General features: G+C 40.2%; 1 protein-coding gene across 1 annotated transcript in view; it reads left to right on the forward strand.

The window, feature by feature from the left end:
• Positions 1-22,920, forward strand: part of FNDC3B (fibronectin type III domain containing 3B) — a 209,866-nt gene that overhangs the window by 122,212 nt on the left and 64,734 nt on the right. The window contains exons 7-9 of the mRNA XM_074878513.1: positions 11,425-11,483; positions 17,761-17,918; positions 20,151-20,210. Coding sequence (XP_074734614.1) covers positions 11,425-11,483; positions 17,761-17,918; positions 20,151-20,210 — 277 coding nt within the window. The remainder of the gene's footprint in view (positions 1-11,424; positions 11,484-17,760; positions 17,919-20,150; positions 20,211-22,920) is intronic.

Consider the following 22,920-nt stretch of genomic DNA (forward strand, 5'->3'; position numbering starts at 1 on the left):
TCGTTGAAGCTTTCCTAGCGAGCTATAATCAGGTGGATATTTCTGTAAAATTTTAAATATTTGGAAAGATTCTCAGTGGCGAAACTGGTTGTGCAGATATCTGAGATTGTATGTTGCCCTTGTCCCATACAAGACTGCTGATTACACAGGCGGTTCTTCCAGCTCACTAGTAGTTAATTAGTACAGACATTGTAGATCAGGGTTTTGAAACACTCTTGAGTGCACTCTTCACATCACAGGCATGGCAGGGCACCGATAACATCACGTCAGCCTTTTCACATTGTGGGAATTTAGCACCTGATCTTTATTAAATGTTCTGTTTAATATATTTCTAGCTCACATAGTCATAGTTCATCATTCAGACTTGACTGCAAAACAAATTAGGCTGTGATTAGTCGAGCAAGTTGATTGTCATCTGTCACAAGGAAGATAACTTATTTCTGTTCTGCTGTCAATCTGTAGGCATTTGGGTTGATTTAAAGAGGGGAGTGGAAGCTCTTCATCTTCCCCATCTCTGAGCTGTAGTGCCTGGGCTGAGTGGAAAGAAAAAAAAGTTTCTTTTCCTGAATTACTGCAATCTCCCCCACCACTCATTGCAATCAGATTGTTTCATAGTTTTCATCTGGAAAAATAGGTCAATAATTTACATTGGTAACAGAAAAACTGGGCTGGAGTTCATTCAAAAAATACCATGACTCTGCAGACATTCACTAGGTTGACAGTGAAAAATCCCAGTGCAGACTCCATGAAAAATCTTTGTATTTCAGGCATTATAATTTGGAGTGATTTATTTTTTTTCTTAAAAACAGACTTTTCCTCTAGAGACTAACCTCTTTTAAATAGATGCAGGTAGTATAAGTAGTGCCTAGAAATAAAATTTCTTAAATGTAGATGTTAATACGAAGTCAAGAACAGTGAAAAGATGACACATTTTCTCTATTTGCCCTGCTTTAGAGAAAGTTTTCCCTGCTTACCTTCTCGTAGAGGATGAATAGCTCGCTCTGACTCTGTTCCTGAGAATGAAATAGTGGTTATCGCTAAAACCTAGCATCTCAAAGCACTTTTCATTACCCATGGTGAAATCTAAAGAAGACATTTCTCCATTAATTTCTTCATTGATTCAGGCAATGCTGAGGAGTTGTGTTTGAGGGCAAAATTTGGCTTGTAATTGGTTTTTTTAAAGTTGCTTAGACTATAATGGGCAGCCTTATGCCTTTGCACTGGGGAAGTGCTCTGCTGCCTTCATATTGTTGTAATAACTCAGTGGCTTTACAAGGTTCATTGCCAAGGAGGTTGTTAATTTTGGCTGAGGCGCTCCGTTTAATCCCAACCAAGTTTGGAGCTCCCATGGAGTCTGTTTCGGCTGTGCTGTCTGATTGTTTTCCTGTGCAAATATGCAGTTTTGCAGGTTATTGTGCTAGTTTAGTGTTTGATCGAGAAAATACTATTATTGTGTATAACGGGCAGATTATCAAAGGCTTTTATTGGCCATTTTTCTTATGGTCATATTTTTAAAGGTCAAGAAAAAGTAAGTTTTATTTTGGGCTCAATACTGATGCCATTGTCCCCCTGTACTGAAGATAGTATTTCAGAGAAAAAATATTTCCTGATTGGCATGGGGCAGCACTCATAGGATTTAAAACCCTAGACTGGTAACACTGGAGACTTGTCAGAGTGTGTGTTTGGGGATTATATTTTCCACCTCAGTTCTTGGAGGGTACAGGGTCACCTCTGCCGTGGGAGGACCTGCTGTAGCTGTCTCAGCAGGGGCACCAAAGAGTGATAGAGACAAAACCATGCCCATGCTGTCTGCTGCTGGTAGTGGGATGCAGTGGAGCCGTCGGTGACCCAGTTGGGAAGAGAAGACACTCATTTTTGGTTGCTGTCAAACTTGTGCTTCTCATTAGTGTAAGGAGAATTCATGAGACTCCTTTCACTGTTTGCATTTGTGGTGCTCAGGCTCTCGCTTCACCCGGCAGCTGAGAGTCAGTTGCCGTGATTGAAGGGAGCCTTTACTTTTGGAGAGGAAATCTTGCCTCTGTAAATGCCAGATAACGTCATTTCACAGCTGGCATCAGACGGCCTTTTGAGCCGCTATCGAGGCCTTTCACGTTTTAAGGAGCGTGAGCATCTTGGCTGCGCGGTTGTCCCTCCCCTCCTCCTCCTGCCTTGGCCTGGAGAAACCTGTAGGGCTTTTATGGCCCTGTCACTTGTGGCAGCCTGGGGTCATAATAAAATAGTAAGATGGTGATCTTTGCAGAAGTTACTTCTCCTTTTGAATGACCACTCGGTTCATCAGACTTGGAGGGCTGCCGGAGGCAGCTGTGCCAGGTTGTACCCTGGCTCTTGAATACTAACGAAGGCCAGACAGACAGACAGTCACAGACTAAAGCGACAGGGAATGAGGAGAACCAAGAGGCGGAAAGGATGAAGTAGTACACAAATAAATGAAAGGAGTTAAGGGTAAGGCAATGCCACACATCCCAACTATAGTGTAGAAACTTGTGAGAGGTTTGAAGAACTTCATTATAATCTAGGCAAAGATCAGCGTTTGCTGGCAAAGTTTGTAAGAGGAATGAAACATCAGATTTTTACCTGGAAGGTGGGAGTCAGGAGCTCCAGGAAGGTTTTAGGAGGACCTTTTAATCTCCTTGTCAAATCAAAAAAATTTCTTGTTGTTAGAAATTAAAGGCATTAATGGCAACTGCAGGTAGACTGCTTACAAATTCCTGAAGGAATAGGTAGAAAAATGTTCTGCAAAGATGTATCAATTACATGCAGCTCCTATAAATCCAAGCAAATCAGAAATGATAGAGAAAAGGAAGAAAGTCAAGAAAGAAGGGAGGTAATGCTTTTTTAAAAACAAAGAAACACAAATAATTTCACTTACTACAACAGTTCTCTCAGCAGTCCTTAGGCACCTTCCTACACCTTGCTTAAGGCGCAGGGACAATGATGGATTAAAATAATTCCTTAATTGGAAAGTATTGATTATGTATCTTCTTTTTAACCGTTTACTTCAGTCTCATAATATCACAGTTGGTGAACTGCAGTGGCCTATGGGATAGTAGTATCTAATGCTCATATGGAAGGGACAAGACTAGAGAAGAAAAACTTATTTTCAAAGTCTGCCTGTACTACCTGCCTAGTGAGTTATGGCACTGAGCTGCTGCTCGTTCTGGTGCAAATACAGTGTGCAAGCCATGGGGCAGCGCTGCATGTCCCTCCTGGGCCAAAAGGCAGACCTGCTGTGTCTCTAAGCTCATATGGGTGGCGAGTTAGATCAAATTGGAGAAACTCAAGATTTTTAGCCACAAAGCTTCAAGTTTTTTAATAGCTGTCATACATAGGAGGTTTGCTCGCATGAGGAGGCATTGCCACGTAGCACATCTCCACTCGTCTCGCACGCGGGGATGCTTGCCTGCCTGCTCAAGCAGGAATTCTGCCTATGCCAACACAACTTAGAAGAGTGCTTCGAAATTGCAGCCTGTAGCATTGAAACGATGCTCATAAAAATCAACATAATTTTAAATAGTTACTCTTGGTTAGTTAGCTACTTTTGTATGAATCAGCTGTGCCATTTTTTTAAAAGTGTACTTGTTAAAAAGATGGAGGCATGGCCATTGCCTGTGGCAGTCTGCTAGTCAGCCCCTGTTTACCTGCAAAGCTTTTGCTGTCTTCTCAAACCCACGTAGAGTGGTGGCTGCTGTTACAAAATAAAATATTTTGACACAGAAAAGAAGGTAAAGCAAGTCAAAAGTCCGAAAGAGAGCACTCCAAAAAGAGGTTCTCTGTGGAAGCAGTTTGTTGTTCCAGCAGATTCAGCTTGGGCTTTCTCTGTTTCTGTGGGTTATGTCATTGTTTAATTTGGTGTTCCTTCAAAACCAGCCAGCTGCGGCCATATGAGGCACATTGCCTCTGTTATCTTCTTTGTGAGATGTACAAAGCACTTTCTTAAGATGTAAAATGTATGTAATAAAAATGGGGGGGTGGCTCTATTTTACTAAGAAAGCCCTTTTCTGCCTTCTAATGGACCAACTGCGTGTTCACAGTAGGAATTCACTCAGATCTTTAGCCAATAAAGTAGGAGTTGTTATTGCTGTCTTCCAGCAGTAGCAGCAAAGAAGCAGAGAAAAACAAACCCAACATGTCACTTAGACTCCGTTTGTCCCTTGCATCCAGCATTTCATTTCCCTTGTAGGTTACTACTGATCATATTTTCCTTGCTCCATCCCAATGAAGAATATACATCAAAACAATATTGCGGGAGAGGACTGAATGTGCTTACATTTATTTTTAAAACACATTTTAGCAGAATTGACTTCATTACATACATCTGAGTTCTTCCACATCTGCTTGATGTGAAAACATCTGATGCTTATCTGTGCGATAGCAGATACCTTTAGCAAAAGAAGGATGTCTTGAAACAGAGAGACAAACCATATGATGTGAATTTGTACTCCACCTGTTTTGGAGTATCGTGCCTTATTGACAATAGGATACTGAAGCAGTCAAGGTAAAACTGTCAGGTTAACAGATATGGACTGTGGCCAGGACATCTTTGAAATGTGATTAAATTCATGCCTAAAATACAAGGATGTTGAGGCAACCATGCCGGTTGTCCTTTGCTTTAAGTCCCAGTGAGTCAGGATGGCTAAAGATTTTATTTTATTTTTTTTTATTTGAGATCTGAAAATTTAAGTTTCTGGGGTTTATGCAGGGTTTTTGTTTTGTTTGCCTTCAGTTATTGAGGGAGTGGCTTGATATTTTTTTTTTTTTTGCTACCTACATATGATTTGGTCTTTAAGATCAAATACTGAAAGACAAGCTTGTAAACATCAAGCAAAGCATTTTAGCAGGAGAATTAAGATAGCAACAGTGGGAAGGCTCTTAGAAATGAAAAAGAGGTGAGATGCTTATACACGGCAATTATTTAAGAACTAGAACACCTTTCAAGAATTGGATCTTTTCTTGAAGTTGAATAACGCTGATCTCTCTACCTTGGACATGGGAGCTGAAGTTGTTTTTTATTGCTAATGTTTTTATTAGCTTTCATGTAATTGGCAGAAACTTGAAATATTTAATATTTAGAAATCTCATCCAGATATTTGTATTATATTTTAGCATGGTTGTGATTGACTGTTTTGAATACAAGTGTTTCTTTCACAAGTTTTTGATTCTGAAGAGCTCCCCAGTTTTGCCAGTTATGGAAGTGGTGCTCAGAAGAGTTGTATAAAGCGTGGTGTGTTCAGTGTGACGCTGGATTTGCTCTTCTCATTATTACATCTGTACATAGCCCTGCAGTTTAGCCATGACCCTGCCCTGCACCGGACTGCCTCCCTGACAAACTGGAAAGACGCATCAAACTGGATTAGGCAGGAATCTGTCCTAGGTCTAATTTTATTCAATATTTTCATTAAGGACTTGAGGGATGGAATAAAGATTGATGCTTATTAAATTATATTCCATATCAGGCTCTAATAGGGTTGAGAGTGCTTGGTGGGTTAAGGGGGAGGGAAGGGGGACAGTACAGGAGGAGAGCTCAAATGGCCTTGAAAGAAAAAGTTTGAGACAAGAGCAAAGTACTCCATTTCAGCCAGCCCTGCTCAAACCTGCCTTTCTTTTTTTTTTATACTATGTGGGAGTTCTGCACAGTAGTTCTGGGGGTATAGTAGACTACAGAACCCAAGAGTCAAGTTACTCTATAGACAAAGAGAAAAAGAAACCTCAAAGCGAGCTCTGTAAATGAGTGTGTCGCTCCTTAGTTGGTGCTGCTAGGGCCTTGTCTGGAGTGGGGTGGCCAGGGCTGCTACTGCATCTTCAGAAGGATGGAGACCAGTTTAAAAAACATTCCAGAGGACAGTGGTAAGCGGGATCTGTGATCTGGTCGGTACAGATATGGAAGAAATGAGCTTGCTTCATTTAAAGAGGAAAAAATGCCTTCAAGTGTGTGAAAGTTTGCAACAAAGTGGTGATGAACTCACCTGAGGTGAGTGTGCAGGAAAGAAGTAGTAAGTTTAAGGTGCAGTAGGGAAGGTTGAGGGGATAATCTTCTCAATGATGAGAATTAGACACTGTGGTAGATTGCCTATCCAAGGAAGTTTTGAGATTGCCACCATCATGGTACAGAAGGTTATTTATTTAATTTTTATTTATTTGTTGAAAAATGGGTTAGGCCGATGTCTCTCAGGAATGGTTTAGGTGCAGATGACCATGTTTCTGTGTAGGAGGATGGACTCGATGTCCGTGTCACATCCCCTCCGGTCCTGCTGTCTGTGACTCAGCTGCAGCACAGCATCTGCAGTTTTAGGTTTGTTCTTGTACAAGGAGTTTTTTAATGTGTATTTCTACAATTCTCTGAAATGAAGTCTTGTATGTGTTCTTCTTTTGTGTCTTAAGCTCAGACACCAGCCAGCAGTTCACAAAGGGGCTGGGCTGTGTTTTGAAGAGTTCATTTTCTTGTGGGTTGTAGGTTGTGCTGTACGTGACTGATAAAAGATCTTTCCTAGCATTAAAGCCGGTCACAGCCCCAATAAATCTGGAACAAATTCTGAGAAAGCATGTCATGTTATGACTGGCATATCTGTGAGCATGGAGCTCTGCTTGAGAATTAGACTTAAAGTTTGCAAAGTGCTAGTGCTGATGTCATTCCCTTGGAATGGAAGTCCTGTTGAAACAGTAAATACTTTCTGTGGCCAGAAGCTAAGTCTTGAGCTGGACCTTTTCCTCTCTGTGAAGGAAAGAATGCAGAACAAACCTAAAATGTGTATTTGCAATGGGAAAATCTTAATTAGTTTTAGAGCTTTTAGCTATTTCAAACCATTTACATGCACAGCTGCTGTTCATGCAAACATGAAAACTATTCATGGACATGTCAAACTTACCTTGAAATGACAAGTATTTTTTTTCATGTTTTTTAAAGCTTTGCTTGGTGTTCAAAAGTACGATTGGAAAGGTCTGAAAATCATATTTGTACTGTACGTGCAGAAAGGAACATAGACACAGGCTAACAGAAGCATAAAATAAAAGGCTTTAGTTCAGCAAGACTTAACATTGAAACCCTGTTAGCACCAAACAGCTGCTGGGAAAATAATTTTTAGGGACATTTACTCTTGGTTATATCTGTGGAGTTTTGGTTATGACCCAAAACTCTGAAAAAAGAGAGATGACCAAAATACAAACTTAGATGTGGTCCAGGTCTTACAGCTGGCCTCTCTGCTACAAAAGGATAGTCTGAAAGATTGGATCCAAATAACCAGCAGCCTGGGAATGAGAACCTAATGCTGTAGCTTGGGACAGCTATATCTCTTAGACACAGAGATCTACAGGATAACTTAGATTTTTGTACTGTCCCTCAGAGGACCCCGTTGAGCATTCACAAGGAATTCATCCCCACCCCCAGCTTCCTCCTCCAAGGAAGAGTTTTGCCACGGCAGATGTGGGGAGCAGATGTTGAGAGGAAAAGTTATAATGGGACAATGACCTGAAGTGTTAGTTGGGCTCTTCCTTGACGTGACTGAACTTCTGTTCCTGATGGCAAAGGAGGAAAGGAGCACATGTGTGCTGCCTGTCTCTGCAAGCCCCAGTGTTAATGTCAGGGGGTTGACATATAGAGCTTTTATGTGTTCGCATCAGATACTCAGTGCTCGGTCAGCTGAGGAAGGGACAAAGATGTAAAAGCAAATAATCTCTCTGTTATTCAAGGACAGTTAGTGCTAAGTAGGTGAATCGTGCTCAGCCACCCACCAGCTTTCCTGAATCGTTGTAGGTAATTTTTCTGAATTTTAATCTCCTGTTTTACATCAAGTCTTCCCCTTTCCTTCCTCCTGTTGTTCCCCACCTTTCCACCATTTCATCTGTGATGTCTGGGAGATGCTCCTCATCCCTAAATGAGGATTATTTTCCAGTGAGCTAATTAGTAGAAGAGTCCTCAGTGGCTGATGAGTAACAATAAGAGTGAGCTAGGAAAAAAAGGCTATTCACCAATTCTGTATTATCAGCGTAGAGCATACATTTTTCTTCTTGTCTATCATTTGCTATTTCAGAAGGATTTCTGCTCTTTGTCGGCTTGAGAGAAAGATGTTGATCTTGATACTTAATGTGTTATGAGAGAGATTGGCAGGTAAGACCAACTTCCCTACTGAGGAAGGGATTCAGGACAGGTCTTATTCTCCTTAATCTAGCTTGGGAGACTATGAATAATTATGTTTATTACTCAAATGAGATCAACCATCCATAGAAGCATGAGAATTTTTTATGGCTTTTGAAATGGGAAACTAAGTATTTGAAATACTAGAAGGAAGGTGAAAATTTTGTGGGCTACTTTATCTCTCCCAAAACCAGTGGCTTCAGTTTTATTAACAAGCTTTTCCATGGGCAGTTTTGTGCTGGTTTTTTTTTTTTTGAATTTTCCTAGCTTTCAGACGGAGGTTGAGCTTGATCACCTTTCCTGAGGTCCTCTTCCAACCTGACCTATTCTCTGATGCTATTATAGACATCACCCGTGCATAGTTATTGCTTTTTGTCCTTGATTTTACATTTGCTCTATTTTCACAGGGCATCATTACCTGTTTGTTATTCATGGGGATTTTTTGGTTTGAATTCAGTGCAGGGCTCAAAGGCACACACTGTCCTTCCCATATGATACAGTGATTTCAAACCTTGTGATGAAAGGGCACTCCTTACTATAGACTTTTCTTTGCTGTTGTTCTTGTAAAATGGTTCACAGCATTAGCAAATCAGTGACCTGGGGTACACCGGCTCTACACACGTGAAGTGGTTGGTGTGTGTGCTATGTGTGCAAGTGATGCCTTGCACCTGCCGCTTCTCACGTGTGAACACTCGGGTTCGGCGTGGGGGATATATGACATAGGTGGTCAGCATATGTGCATCGTCTGATACATCTGATTCCTTAGAAAATGTGATGCAGTGCCCATTCACATACATATTATTCATCAACTTGAAATTAAATTCTGAATTTTTTTGCACACACTTTGTCACCTTAGGTCTGTGTGTGTCCCGTTCCCTCTCTTACTCTACCCAAAATCTTTGGAGAAGATTTCTTTTCTTCCACCTTCAGTTTATCTGTATAAACTTTTGGTTTATATATCCACATTGTCCACATAAATAACCACATGCCCTTAATAACTGAAAGCTACAGTGTATCTGGTACTCAGAGCCTTCTTGTGAACAAGCTACATATTTGGAGAGTTGATATAAAAAATTTCCTTAGTAGGACCCTTCACTGAGAAGTCTAGTGTACTTCTCTTTAATTTTTTATTTGCTGGGTATGCCCAACTGCCTTAGGTCTTAAAGTCAGTTCCTGTATTTGAAGTTTGAACCTTCAGCTGTGACGTGCAAGGTTCAGAGGACTTAATTACTGTGCAAAGTGATTGTTTGTCACAGGAGAGGGAAGTGAGATTTCTTTGGGCTTCAGGGTTTATTTTCTTTTCCTGCTTAGTGTGACACAGATAGCATCCTTGCTAGAAAGCAGAGAGAGGAAAGAAAATTCAGTCCACATGTTTGGGATTTAAGGTTGAGAATGATTCACGCTTAGCTTCTGGGGGTTGTAATTAGGGGTGACATAATAACTATAAACTTTCAATAAAATAGTAGCAGCATTTTTGTTACACTCTGTAGCTGCAGAAGCTGCTTCTGATTAGCATCCCTTCAAGATAAGCCTACAGGACCTCCGCAGTTTCCAGATCTGGATCCAGGCTTTTGTGGCACAGTTCTCCTTCTGTACTGATGCTGAAGGGAACCCTGAATTCTGAAACACCCCAAACTTTGACATTTTCACTTGGATCAGCATCTTAACCTTTTCCTTAGCCGTTTTAGTCCATCTGTGTAGTTTTCAAGTCGGTATTTTCTTATGCTGGATAAATCCTACCAGTTTATACACTTTATAATACACTCTAAGGGTTATCTACTATGGAAAAAAACAATCATGATATCCTCTTCTCCTCAATTATTACTACCCCTTTCTTTTCCAAGTGGCTGAGACTGGAAGGAATCCAGGAATGCATGAAGCAGGAGATCTGTCATTCCTACTCCACATAAGGTGCATACTTGTAGGGAGAGATGGGCATTTACACTGGAGTTCTGCCATCAGCATTCAGCCAATTCCATTTTTTGGCAGCTGAGCACATGGAATTTTTAAAAAGAAGATGTACTTTTTTAAAGCAGGTCACAGACAAAAATAAAGACACATTCTTGGGCCACAAGAAGTAGGTCAGGCTTTGGGGAAGTCATTTGCAAAAGCTGTTGCTCTGATCTTACCAGTTTTTCTTTATTAATATTTTTTGCTTCCTATGCCAAATTTGTATGCTTTTTATGAAGAGGTCTTGCTCATTTTGCTTTTTGTGATGTATTCTTCTGTTTTGGTGAACAAACCTTTTACATTAACTTTAAAAAAAAAAAAAAAAGGGCAAAAAGACCCCAGAAAAAATGCATTCCTAGTTTTCCATTAGAGAATACTGTAGTGGAAAGTGAGGCCTCTCTGTGCTGCGGTCCAAAAGGAATAAAGCTGCTTTGTGTCACCTCATTACTCTAAGCTGATGTTTTACCTCAAGACTTCTGTGGGGGGAGGATGGGGGAAAGGCTGATTCCACCACTCAGATGATCACCTCTGAAGCACCTTGTGTGCCCAATTAATCTGTCTAATTTAGGGGAAGTATTTCACACCCTGCCCTGTGATAATGCTGTGTAGAGGTTGCAAGAGCTGCTGTACCAAGTACAAGGCTCAGGGAGGGAGGATGTTTTACTGCTAGTTGCGTGTCCAAATTAGCCTGGCATGACTTTTGTTACTTTGATAGTTGAAGGTGGCTGTTATAAGAGCTCTGACCATTAAATGGTAACAGCATTTAAGGACAGGTAGCTGTAGGTGCGTGCTGGGGCCCGGGGCACAGCTAGGCTGGGGTTTCCCTGCATGGGGGCAAGAAGGGTGTTCATCCTCTCTGGCAGCCTGGTGCTCTGGTGAGCAGTCGAGTAGCCCAGCTCCATAGCTGGTGGAGTAAGTATGTGTTTGGTTAACAAATCAGGATTAGGTTCAGCAGTAACTGAGCTGTAGAAACCCCTGGGCATCTTCCACAGCCGAGCTTTAGGAACAGGATGGTTTTGATCTGTGAAAGCAAATCCCAATTAACAACATTGTTTGTGGAGGATACCTCTACAAGTAATCCCACCGTTCTGAATATCTGTAATTACTGGAAGTTTCATTAACTCCTCTTTCTCTTTTATAATTCTTTAAATATTAATTCATGTAACTGCATACCTTAAATTCACAAGATCAAAACAGCTGATGCTTGTGTACAGGTAATGTCTCTTTCTCTCCTCTTCACAAATTCCTGAAGAATTGTTGATACAGCTGATGTTTTTGATTAGTCATTGATTTTTCTTCCTATTTCCACATTCTCTGTTCTACAGAATTCGATTCAGAAACAAAAAGGGTTCAAGACATTCTTTCTGGAATGGAGAAACCACAGGTATGTGATCTCAAATTATCACACACACACACACGCACACACACAAAATGGTAAATGCGATGTCGATTGTGTCACAACATACTGGTGATTTCACAGGGGAGCAGCTCTGAATTTTTTCCTTAGTAGATTGTTGCTGCTGCATATATCTAAGTCATGTTGCCAGGATATAAATTTGAAGCATTTTTTGTGCTTGTGGGTATTTGTGGGCTCTGTACCAGTTGTCTGTTTCCAGAGGACAACTCCCCGTATTCATACTGCTGTGGGGAACCCAGTGCACTGGGGTGATTTCCATAGCTCCTACCCCCTCTCCCCTGGGTTTAATTTTATTTGTCATGGGCAATATTTGTCTGTAATCATGATTAAATTAAGCTAATTCTATTATTCAGTGGCAATTACTATATTCTATGTTGGTCTGAGCCATAAAAGCACGTGAATTGTAATGGAATTGAATCACCATGTAAATAACCGTAATGCTGGGTGTGACCGCAGTCAGGTAAGATTATTAATAAATCCAGTTGTAAGCCCTTTGAATGTGATGTTTTTCTAGTTTGGCGTGTCAAATGAAAACCAGAAGAGTATTGTAGCTCTAAAGAAACAGTCCAAACAAGCACTTGAAGAAGCAGTCACAAGGCAGAAGGAGATGTCTGTGTGGTGGGAGTTCTATCTTCTTTACTCTGTCAGGGCTCAGGCCTTTCTGTGTCCAAAAAGAAAGCTAGTAAACAAATAAGCAAAAAAAAAAAAAAAACCAACCAAAAACCAGTTGGAAAGCTCATCTAAAGACCAGGTTCAACAACAGCTGATAGAAGCTGATATAAAGAAATTCTGCAGTGGGAGTATAAAGGGGTGGCTATTCCTTAGCTGCAGAAATGGCAGAGCTCAGGGAGAGGCAGGCATGAGCACAGGCTGAGCTTTATCTGTAGGCTCTGTTCTCTTGGGCGCTTTTGTTCTGAATAAACACAAAAGGTGTTTGGTCTTAAATTGCTCAGTCAGTAGGTGTTGGATCCTAGTGTCACGGCATCTACAAGAGCAGGTTCAAAGCCAGCCAGAATCTAAACTAGACCTGCAGAGATGATAAATACCAGGGGCTACAGCCCAAGTTTCTGTTTGCAAGAAGAAAAGTTGCTTTATTTCATGTAGAAACAAGTGACAATACTAAACTGAAGTCTTGAGAGAAGAGTTTCTGTGAGATCAGAAGGGGAGAAAGGACACTTAGCACAAAATTAAGCTGGTTTATTGTACAGAGTGAGGCAACATTTTTGCACTGAGGGCTACTTGAATGTTGGTTACCTGGTAAAATGCCACAGCTAGATGCCTTTTGCAAAGATCCAGAGAGCTGACATGAAAAATGCGTTATTTCATGCTTAGCTTCTCTCCTTACCTCTATAGAGATATTTGAGCAGTTTGCAGGATTCTGAGCTCTGCACAATTAGACTTATGGTAACCAGAGCATTTAAAGCAGAGGGGAGCAAAAAACTAAACATAGACAAAAATAATTTTGCTTGAATCATTTCAAAAATAGGAATTTCTTTTGGGGGGAAAAAAATCTAAAACATGACAAATGCCAGTTCAATAATAATGACATTTAATGAGAAAGTGCTGGGGATTATCTATTATTCTCTCTGTAACTTTGACATTTGTGAGAAATTAAACTCATAGGAGTCTCCCAAACCATTAATTGCTATGAATGATTATACGTGTGCGTAGTCAGTATTACATCTGATAGAAATACATTGTATTATGCATAGTCAGCTGAGCCATATTTCTTGGTAAGCCTTATGCATATATGAATGAAAAATAAAACAACGTATAGAAAAACGATTTTGTAGAAAGAAATGACACAATTAAAATGGAAGGGCCCAGAGCAGTAAGTTAGTAGCAAGTTGAGTGGTGCTCTGTCTGCAGCACATGGCCTTGATGTGTCCAAGCGAGCAGCTCTCCACTGTCAGCCGAGCCATCTTTAATCTAGCTTGTCCACGTACCTCTATGTGCCAAAGTCTCTCTCACCTTTCCGAGTACAAAATATAGACACTTTTAAAATTATTAATTGATTAAAAGTCTGGTTTTGGTAATAGATGCTGTTACCTGTTTGAAAGACATGCAGCCAAACTATAAGTTTAATCATAGTTTTATCTCTTTGGCAGGGAAAATTTTAAAAGAAGCCTTTTCCTTCTTTTTCCCCATGTTTTTATTTAAACCAGAATATATTTTTAATTCACATTATCGCAGACAAAGTAAGCATTCTCTAAAGCAAATACCTCCGTGAGGGAAGGGAAACTAGATTCTGTGTTTCCAAAGTGGCGGGGGGCAGCGTCGCTGCATCGGACGGCATGGCTGCCGAGCGGCTCAGGGGGACGTCACCTCCCGCGGGGAAATGCCACAGGTCTGCGCAGTCGGAGCTTAAACATTAGTTTGACTTTCCAAAAGGCAGCCTGCTCCCGCTGACTTGCTCTGCAGTGAAACTCATATTTAATCGTCAGGATTTTTCCTTAAAATTGCAGGATTCGAGCCATAGTTTAAAAGCAAAATCTCGACCTGGTAATAACCATGAATTCATTTGACCCTCAAGTCTTTCAAACATTGCCCTCGAGGGAGTAAATGAATGTTGCTTGCAGTGTAGTTCTCACACATACAATAAAACCCCGAACCACACGATGCCTGTGAATGCTAACCCGGAATTTGAAAGATAATGAAAGTTGTACAGAAACATTGTTCATTACCTGAAAGCTGGGAAGGACCGATATTCATCAGTCTTGTAACCTTATTAAAGTAGTGCAGGAGTTGGGATTCTTTCCCAGGGGCTTTTATAAAATAATTATTTACACCACCGAGTTTTGATAGTGTAGAAAGCAGGCATTTACTGTGTAAACTGAGAAGTTTTCAGAAACTAATTAACTGTGCTTTTCACCAGACATAGAAAACTCCTTGTGGGAGAATCTTTTGTTAGGTCTCGACTAAAAGGCCAAGCCAGTCCCGTTCAAAGCAAGCACAGCAATTCTGGGGGCGGATGAGACAGGCTGGGGTAGCTAGAAAGCAGCACAGGTAAACCTGCTCAGCCTATGAAGAGGTGCTCTGGCTGCTTATATTTTGGTTGGGTGGAATTAGGGCACCATTAATGAACAATAAACTGTTTTTTACTTATAGCTAAGTATTTATGTCTACAAGTTCAGTAGTGACATTAAGCCCCCCATCGTGGTGTTAGCTGTGCCATTCCTTACAGCATGGAAAGGGCTGGTCCAGATCTGTTCAGCTGCTCAGTATCTTTTGAAAGGTGCTTGTTTTCCTGGGTGTAAGTGAGGAAAGTTGGAGTTAAAGCTCCTGAGCCAGCTTGCGAGTGCCTGCTTGTTATTCTCAGCTATCATAACGCCATTTATTTAACTTACCCTTTTTCATGGCAAAGCTAGTGGTTCCTGCTCCAGGTAGGAGTTCCTCGGTAAAGTTAAGTGGTGGCTTTGGCCATTAAATCAGATATTGAAGAGATATGCCTTTAGCTGGTAAACATGATACGATATCGAGCCTGTTAGTCGGTGAGCAGCAGATAGGTTTATCTCTAGCCATACAAATAAATCCGTTCCCAGTGCTCACGCTGACGTGCACAGTACTGTGCTGCTTTCTATACCCAGGGAGTGTATAGATTTGCCTTTTCTGACTTTTATCGTGCGGACAGTGACCCCTCACTTGCTTTACTGCACTTGCTGTGTGTACTCAGTGCAGCTAAGAATTGTATTTAATGATTTCTGGTGTTTATTTTTAAACCTCCACCAGCAGTTACTGTGTACATACCACCACCACGGCAGGCCAGCAGCCACTCTGAATGCTGCATCAGTAAAAAGCTAATGGTGTAGCTGGAGCAGCTTAGCAACTGGGTTTGGACTTTTATCCTCTTCATGGAAATGTCTGCACACTGGCTTCAGAATAATAGTCTAGCAGTTTCGAGCAGTTAGTCCGTAAGATAGTTTCTCTTATTTTAAGGAACTATGAAAGACCTAACTTTTTACAGATTGCTAAAGTTCATGAAAGGCCAGAGTTTTTGTTGTACACAGAATATATACGTGTGTCCTTGTGAGTAGTCATAGAGAAAAACATTTCAATAGAACATTGGCAGGATATCATGCCTTCAGCTCCAAGTCTGTCTGAATTTATGAAAAACAATTATGCAAGCGTATTTCCATAATAAAAGAAACTGTGTGTTGATGAGCTGAGCTGGCATAGTAGTAATGTATGTTTAAAAAAAAAAAAGTCCATTTCGATCTTACTATTCAGTTTTCTGATCAAAATATTATTTAAAATACAGAGTTCTAGCTCTAAATATCTCTGTCATAATTTCATTCACATACATATGTGTGTATGTATATATAAAATTTAACTTACCTGTCTTATTTGAATCATTCAAAATTCTTATAAACTATCTAATCCGGTATCAGTGTTCACTGGTCCGTGGTTTTGAAGCAAACCTTGATTTCATAGCATCATAAAAATATAACTAGAGGAAGAAATTCCATGAAAATTCATACAAGAATTTGCACGTTTATATTTTTTACCAAAAAAGGTTGATAGTACTTAAAACTTCTTGCCTTACAACTTCTTACACATTAAGTTGAGCAGAGATTTTCTTTTTGGCAAGACTTAAGTGTGCTGCTATAAACTAAAATCTTTAACTTTTGAGAGCGCTGGGTTTAAGTTGAGACATTTCGTGGTGTCACCTACTTGTCAGTCTGTTTAAAAGCAGATTTATGACTTGCTCCGAAAGAATCTGCTTGATATATGGGTATCACACACAACGGTTGCAGTGCTCTTCAGCTGGAAGCAATGTGTTGTCACGTGAGAAGTTAAATATTCTCCATTATATAAAGATATCCAGAAGCTGGATTTGTAAACAAGCAGTCCCTGAAAGCTGATTGCTAATATTTCATTATCAAATGGCTAAGGTGTTTCAGTTGTCTCAAGAAAAGTGTAGAAAATGTGTAACTAAGCACCTGCATCATTCATCTTACACCTTCTGAAAGAACAACATTTCTCTCTGTGTGTTGGAAAAATCTGTTAAAATGATATAGGAGAAATGGATAAATAATATAAAACGTCATGCTTTGATTCTTCCTCATTAAGGCTAGCTAAAAAAATATTCTTTCCATTTTCACTACAATTAAGAAAGAAGAACATAGCTGTTTTCATTACAAAAGTGGAGAGTTTGTGGCAGAGACCTTGAGGCTATGGAGGCTTTGAGGCTTCCCTGGGCTTTTTTCAGAAGGTGTGCATAAAAATGTTGTGCTGTCTTTCCAAGACAGCCAGTGCAACTACTGTTTTTTATTTCTTTGGAGACAGTGGCCGGGGGGCGGGGGGGGGAGATTTTTTTTTTTCTTCTTTCTTGGCTTGATAACAGAAGGCTGTTCTCTGGGACGCTGCTGTTCAGTACGTGCAGCTGATGAGCGATGCCTCCGGCACTGTGCCAGCGGGCTCTCCTGGTGAGAAAGGCGATGCTAGTTCTGTAAGCTTGATCAGTCTAGAGTTATGTTGATCTGTGTTTCCAGCAGAATACAGCTGCACTGGTGGAGAGATAAAGTTTGTTTTGGTGCAGGGGTTTGAGGTATTTTTTTCTGTGTTTTATTAAAAGAGAGTCACCCATCTGCCATTGAGGTGTCGCACCCAGGGGTGACTACAGATCATACATGCAGTCTTTCTCTTGGGGCACAAAGTGATTGACTTGCAATGTAATTTTTAATTGACAAGTTAGACTTCTATTATGATTTTCCTTTATGCATTTGGGTCAGTATAACCTTGTAGATTGAACTGGGGTTTCTTACTTATTTGCAGTTGAATTATTGGAGTTTCAAATTACAAGAAAGAACAGGATGACTTGTAAAGCCATCATAGTTTTATTAGAGAATCTCCCTAACAAAAGGTTTAGAAAACTAATGGCGTACAAAACAATCTATAGGATAAAGTCTTTGTTCCACTTGGTTCCTCTTCCCTTCTGGTAGTGGCCACAGCAGCAGGTACCTCCAGAACGGTGCGAGGCATGCTTTGTGGGATGCTCAGACAATGACGAGCCGGTTCACTGCAGGGGGACATCTCTCTGTATTCCTCATCTGTTAGAGATTAGTTTATGCCATCAATTTGTATTTTTGTTTGTGTTCTTGATGATCAATTTCTGACCCTTTTCACCTCTAGATCTGAAATTTCATTTTTACAAGAAACTGATTGCGAAGATGCAAGCAAAAAGCAAATACTTCGAGGACAGTGTTTTTCTTGGAATTCAGAGTAACTGATGTTTCTTTTATAGGTTACAAATATTCAAGCAAGAACAGTTTTACTTTCTTGGTCACCTCCCACTGGCCTTCTAAATGCAGATAGACACAACAACGGTTTGCCTTACACCTGTACCTACGAGGTTGCCTTATCGGATAAAGGGAGGGATGGAAAATACAAGATAATTTACAGGTAACAACATAATTTTTACACTTGTGTTTTCGTTAGGAATAAGTTCTCTGAGCTTTTCAGCATGTATTTTGGCATGCCCATCAGTCACAGACAGGAGGCACGTTTGAACACCCTGTACTTGCTCCCTCGCTGTCCCAGCAGCCCCCCTCGCTGGAGGAGCTTGCAGAGAGCTGGTTGAGCGCATGTCACAAGGTCCCTAATTGTCTTCACATCCCACCTCCCTGGCACATGGCAGATCTTGCATGTGATGTTGTCTCTCCCATTGCCAATGGAAAGGTTATTTTTTCCTCTTACACTAAATGTCAAAACCTTTCATGTACACCATACAGACAGGATAGGTGTCTTCCTCATAGGCTAAATTTGTGTGGACTTGCAGAATTAAGAACAGTAAAGCTTGCTTTCTGAGCTAACAAGCAAGAGTCTGAGGGCTTTACTGCTTTGCAGCATCTTAAATGAGCAGAGGAAGGAGTACACCAGTCAGTATGCTATGTAGGCTTCCCAGAAAAACCTGAATACTTGGCGCTCAGCAGTCTTCAGTAAAAATTCAGAGGGATTTCTCTGTCTCTCCTTCCAGTGATTCTCTGAGCTCATTCTGTGATCAAGTACATATGGTGCTATGCCTTTCTTTTTCCCTGCTAATGACGTCTAGGAAATAAAATTTTGAGATGTGACCTTGGCTATTGTGAAATAGCTAATCCTTCCCAAACCTCGTTAAATAAAGTCCAGGTGATAGAGCATTTATGGATTTACCTCTCGAGACCAAACCATCTCCATTGTTAAGATTTCCTGTGAATTAGGGAATTCCTCTTGGTATGCTAGAGACAGGTCTGCATGAACTGTGTTGGGTAATACAAAAAGAGCATATTAACCAGGGAAACACTGCTTGGGTTTTTTTGCTGGTATTTACCCTAGCTCTTTGTGAGCCAGTGTGAGCATCTCTACAGGTTAATGTGTGCTGCTGAGCTCTTAAAATGGGAAGGGCACTTTCTAATACTATTTGTGCTTGCTGGTGTGATGGCTGCACATTTTCTCCTGGTTATGAAATGCTGTGCATCTGTTTTAAAGCTGCTAGTAGTAATTTGTCTCCTGCTGCTGGCCAGAGTACAGCCATTAGCTTAATGTGGTACGCTCCGTCACGAGCAGTGTGGCTATAGGCAAAAGAAAGTCTGCAATATGTTGAATTCATTGCCTTTGCAAGGAGGTGCACTCAGTTCAGAGGGAGAGCTCTGAAGTTGCAGAGCACTGGATTATATGAAAAAAAGAAGGAGTTTTGGTGGATTTCTGGCAACCCAGCAGGCATGTGCTTTCTAGTTGATTTTGTTCTCCTGATTTTAAGACATCTCCCTGTATTTGTCCAACTAGCTATGAAATATTTCTTTATGCTAAATTGACAATTTTCTTGTTTGCCATATTTTAATAAAAATATGAATCAGCCAAGCAGTTACATGAGATGGCTATTACTTACTAAGCACTGACCTGTACCTTAATCTTCACAGAATTGGCAACACATGACTGAGCCTAGTGTTCATTTACCAGCAAACAAGCCAAAAGGGAAAAGAATAGCCCTAACCATTTTGGCTACATCTGAAATTAATAGATTATGCATTATTTTTTTCCTAAAATGTCTGAAACTCTGTGCTTTTACTTTTCTTGGTATTGAAAGAGATCGGGGTCCAGCTGTTAGGGCATTAATTAAATGCCTCCTTGCTGTGGTCCTCAGAGACTGTGGTTCTGGAATAGAAAGCAAATAAGTGAAAGGACTGTGCAAGAAACTATACTTTTTTTCTCTGAAGTTCAATGACTCACTTTTTATAAAGTATTTTGAAATAGTGAATGTGCAGAAAGTACAAAAGTAATGTATTGACTCTGCTCTTTTCAGCTCGGGGGGGGGGGGGGGGGGTTGAAAACCACAGTGAGCTTTATGCAAATATCAACAAAATGTAAGGGTAGCATTGAAATAAGACTATATAGCTAGTTTACTGTATAAATTGGAACGATAACTACTTCTCTTCTGTGTATATGTAGCTTTATAAAGTTTTCAAGAAACATCAAGTGTGTTGACAAATTGTTGGTATATTGTTAACTACTGTTTATCTGTGGTGGGATTTTTTTTCTTCTTTCAAATCATAATATGTGGCAGCCTGTAGTCACTGAAAAATCACTAGCTGTGCTAAGTACAATACTGCTTTTCATAATTTATTGATTTGTTGAGTTTGGGCTTTTTTCCTGCAGCGGAGAAGAATTAGAATATAACCTGAAAGACCTTAGGCCAGCAACAGATTATCACGTCAGGTGAGTTAGTGTGACTGAATGTTGCTTAAATATAAACTCTTCAAATATATGAGAATAAATGTGAAAGTTTTCTGTCTAATTATACAGCATAGCTCAAGAATTTCATAGTCACCTCTGTAGGTGTTTTTTTAGTGGCTTCTAAATATTTTCTGATAGGTTTGAAGTTGCTTACGACAGTGCTTTTTGAACAATACATTTTCTGTAACGTTGTTGTCATTGCTATCATAAGATGAAAAAAGACATCTACATATCTATATTTCTACATATATGTATAACAGGCCTGAAAGTGCTTGTGCATGAAAGTGGGATGCCTCAAGCTTCTTAAAAGCCTGACTGAAGCAACTGATGTTTCTTCAGTTATTGTAACACAGGTGCGCTAGCAGTGACAGTAGCACAGTTTCTTCATAAATACTCCTTGCTTTGTAAAGTAAATCTGCTGATTATGGGTCTATCTGACCATAGTAATTTCAGCATTTTTTTACCCCACATGGGTAAAAAGTGGATTCACACTGACCTGTCTTGATATTTTCAGAGCATATTTATTTTTGTTTCTAAAAAATGTGTTTTACACACTTAATGACTATTAACACACTCAGTTTTGCTCCCTGATTTTTTTTAACACTGTGTTATCTGCTCATGTTGCATTTATTTTAAAGACTTTGCTTATGAACCAAGGCTTCAAATTTACATCCTGTTCATTTATGCTCAATATCCTTTTTAAAAAAAAAAATCCTTTCACTCCTGTCTATTGTTTCCTTCTGTTTTTCCAGACAAGGGCTAGGTTTGACGTGCCTTTTCACATCAAGGCTGCTCATGTTTGCAAAACTTTGGAGAACAAACAGTTTGCTCTGAGCTCTAGAAAGGACACAACACCAAAATAAGTCTGTCTTGCTCTGATACTATAGCTTTTTTTTTTTTTTTGAAGAATACTTTCTAGAGGAGCCCTAATGAGCTTTTCAGGTAGAAACACAAGACCCAAAGTAACTTCTTGAAAATAAGTTGCAGGCTCCCAGGTCAGGCAGTAGTCCCAGCCCTAGCAGCAAATGGATGGTAGTGAGGAGGAAGTTGTAAAACACTGCTGAGCTTCCTGCTGTAAGCACTGGACCATCACTTTTAAAGACAGCTTCAAACAGCAGAGCGGTCACAGAGCACAGCTCGGCCTTGAGGTCTTATGTGATTTTTAGAGGCGTTGTGGGTATTTGCCCTGTATCCTGGCTGACTTCTTTCTTCTTACCTGTAGCTCCCTCCGCCTTCCTGCAGGTTTGTCAAATTGTAAGTCATTTGCGAACAGTTAGCAATTTCTGTTTAAAAAGAAGTGACTCTTAAATATAAAAGACTTAAAAAGCAGCAGCATGTGTTTGTAGTGGAGGAAACTGACACTGAAAAGGCCGGCTGTTTGCTTTCCATGACAATTTTTTCCTTCACTGAAACTGCGTTATGTATTAATGACTGTGAAGAAATAAATCTGTTAAGTAAAGAAATTTATGGGGCCAACAGTTACTCAGCAGATTGCTTTGGGTCGCCTTAACCTTGGCAGCATCTCTTGGGCTTTCGTTTCCGCGCAGACAAGCTGGTTGTGCTTGCTCCTGCCCTGCCGGGTCCTGGGCACCCAGGAGAACTTGCTTGGCTCTGAATCTACTTCCTACCTCTTCAAGTAGTATTATTTTGGTACCTTCAGAGAGGACTGTGCTCAGTGCTTCAATGACTTGCAGAAGATGCTCGTTAAGCTCATTTTTGCATGTTTGTATTCCCCAATGATGTGTTTGATGCTTAGCTATGCTGATTTCCAACACATGTACATACCACTTGCCAGATGCAGACTCAATTAATTAATTGCATTTGTTTTCACTCCTGACTGCTAACAGGTGATGGGTAAAGCAACACTATAGCAGTTCTTGTGAACCTTCCTCAAAAGGTTTGATTCTACGTAGGTGGCCATTGTACATAAATTACTCTTATCTACTGAAAACAAATTTAGAAATTGCCCTTTCTTAAACTCTGCATTCAAGTACACAATGGCTATAGCCAGCTCAGAGGTCATCGTCCGGTCATGGTGTGAACATTTTTTTGAGTAGAAGACTTCCAATTTGCACTTCTCTTTTGCTGCGTGGAAAAATGTGAAGGGAAAAAATAACATAATTAATTTTTCAGAGGAAAGCCCCTTGTGAGGAAGCACTCAACTATATTGTATTCACTTTCCCACATTATTTGGTATTGTATATCTCCCTTCTTGCTGATATATAGAGGATTTGCCTGGACTCAAATTTGCTTTGAAGACTTTTAGTTTATCAGAGCAGTGTTCCTGAGCTGTGTTCTAATTCATAGAGCTTCACTGAGTGTTGACACCTGAGCTATGCAGGAGAAGCTTGTACCCATGGAAGGAGACCAGCAGTTACTACACTTAACATGGTACATGTGAATCAAGTGTAAAGCAGGCATTAAAGTTCATACCTTTTTCTCATGAGTTTGTACTTTCTGTTGTATTGTGAAGAGGATTTTAGCACAGTGTCTGGCAATAGGCAAGGGAACAGTGGTGGAAAGAAAAGATTATGATGATAACTGTGGTCTGTGGGAGTATTTGCACAAAACAAAACAAAATATTCCTCTTCTGTGAATATTTTTGCATACTTGTGTCAAGTGAAGTGGAGTAATGATAGCCACTGGTCTGTGAGAAATCTATCATTAGTGGATAGTATCATGGATGCTTTGG

This window comes from Strix uralensis, chromosome 9, assembly GCF_047716275.1.
Source record: "Strix uralensis isolate ZFMK-TIS-50842 chromosome 9, bStrUra1, whole genome shotgun sequence".
Lineage (NCBI taxonomy): Eukaryota > Metazoa > Chordata > Aves > Strigiformes > Strigidae > Strix > Strix uralensis.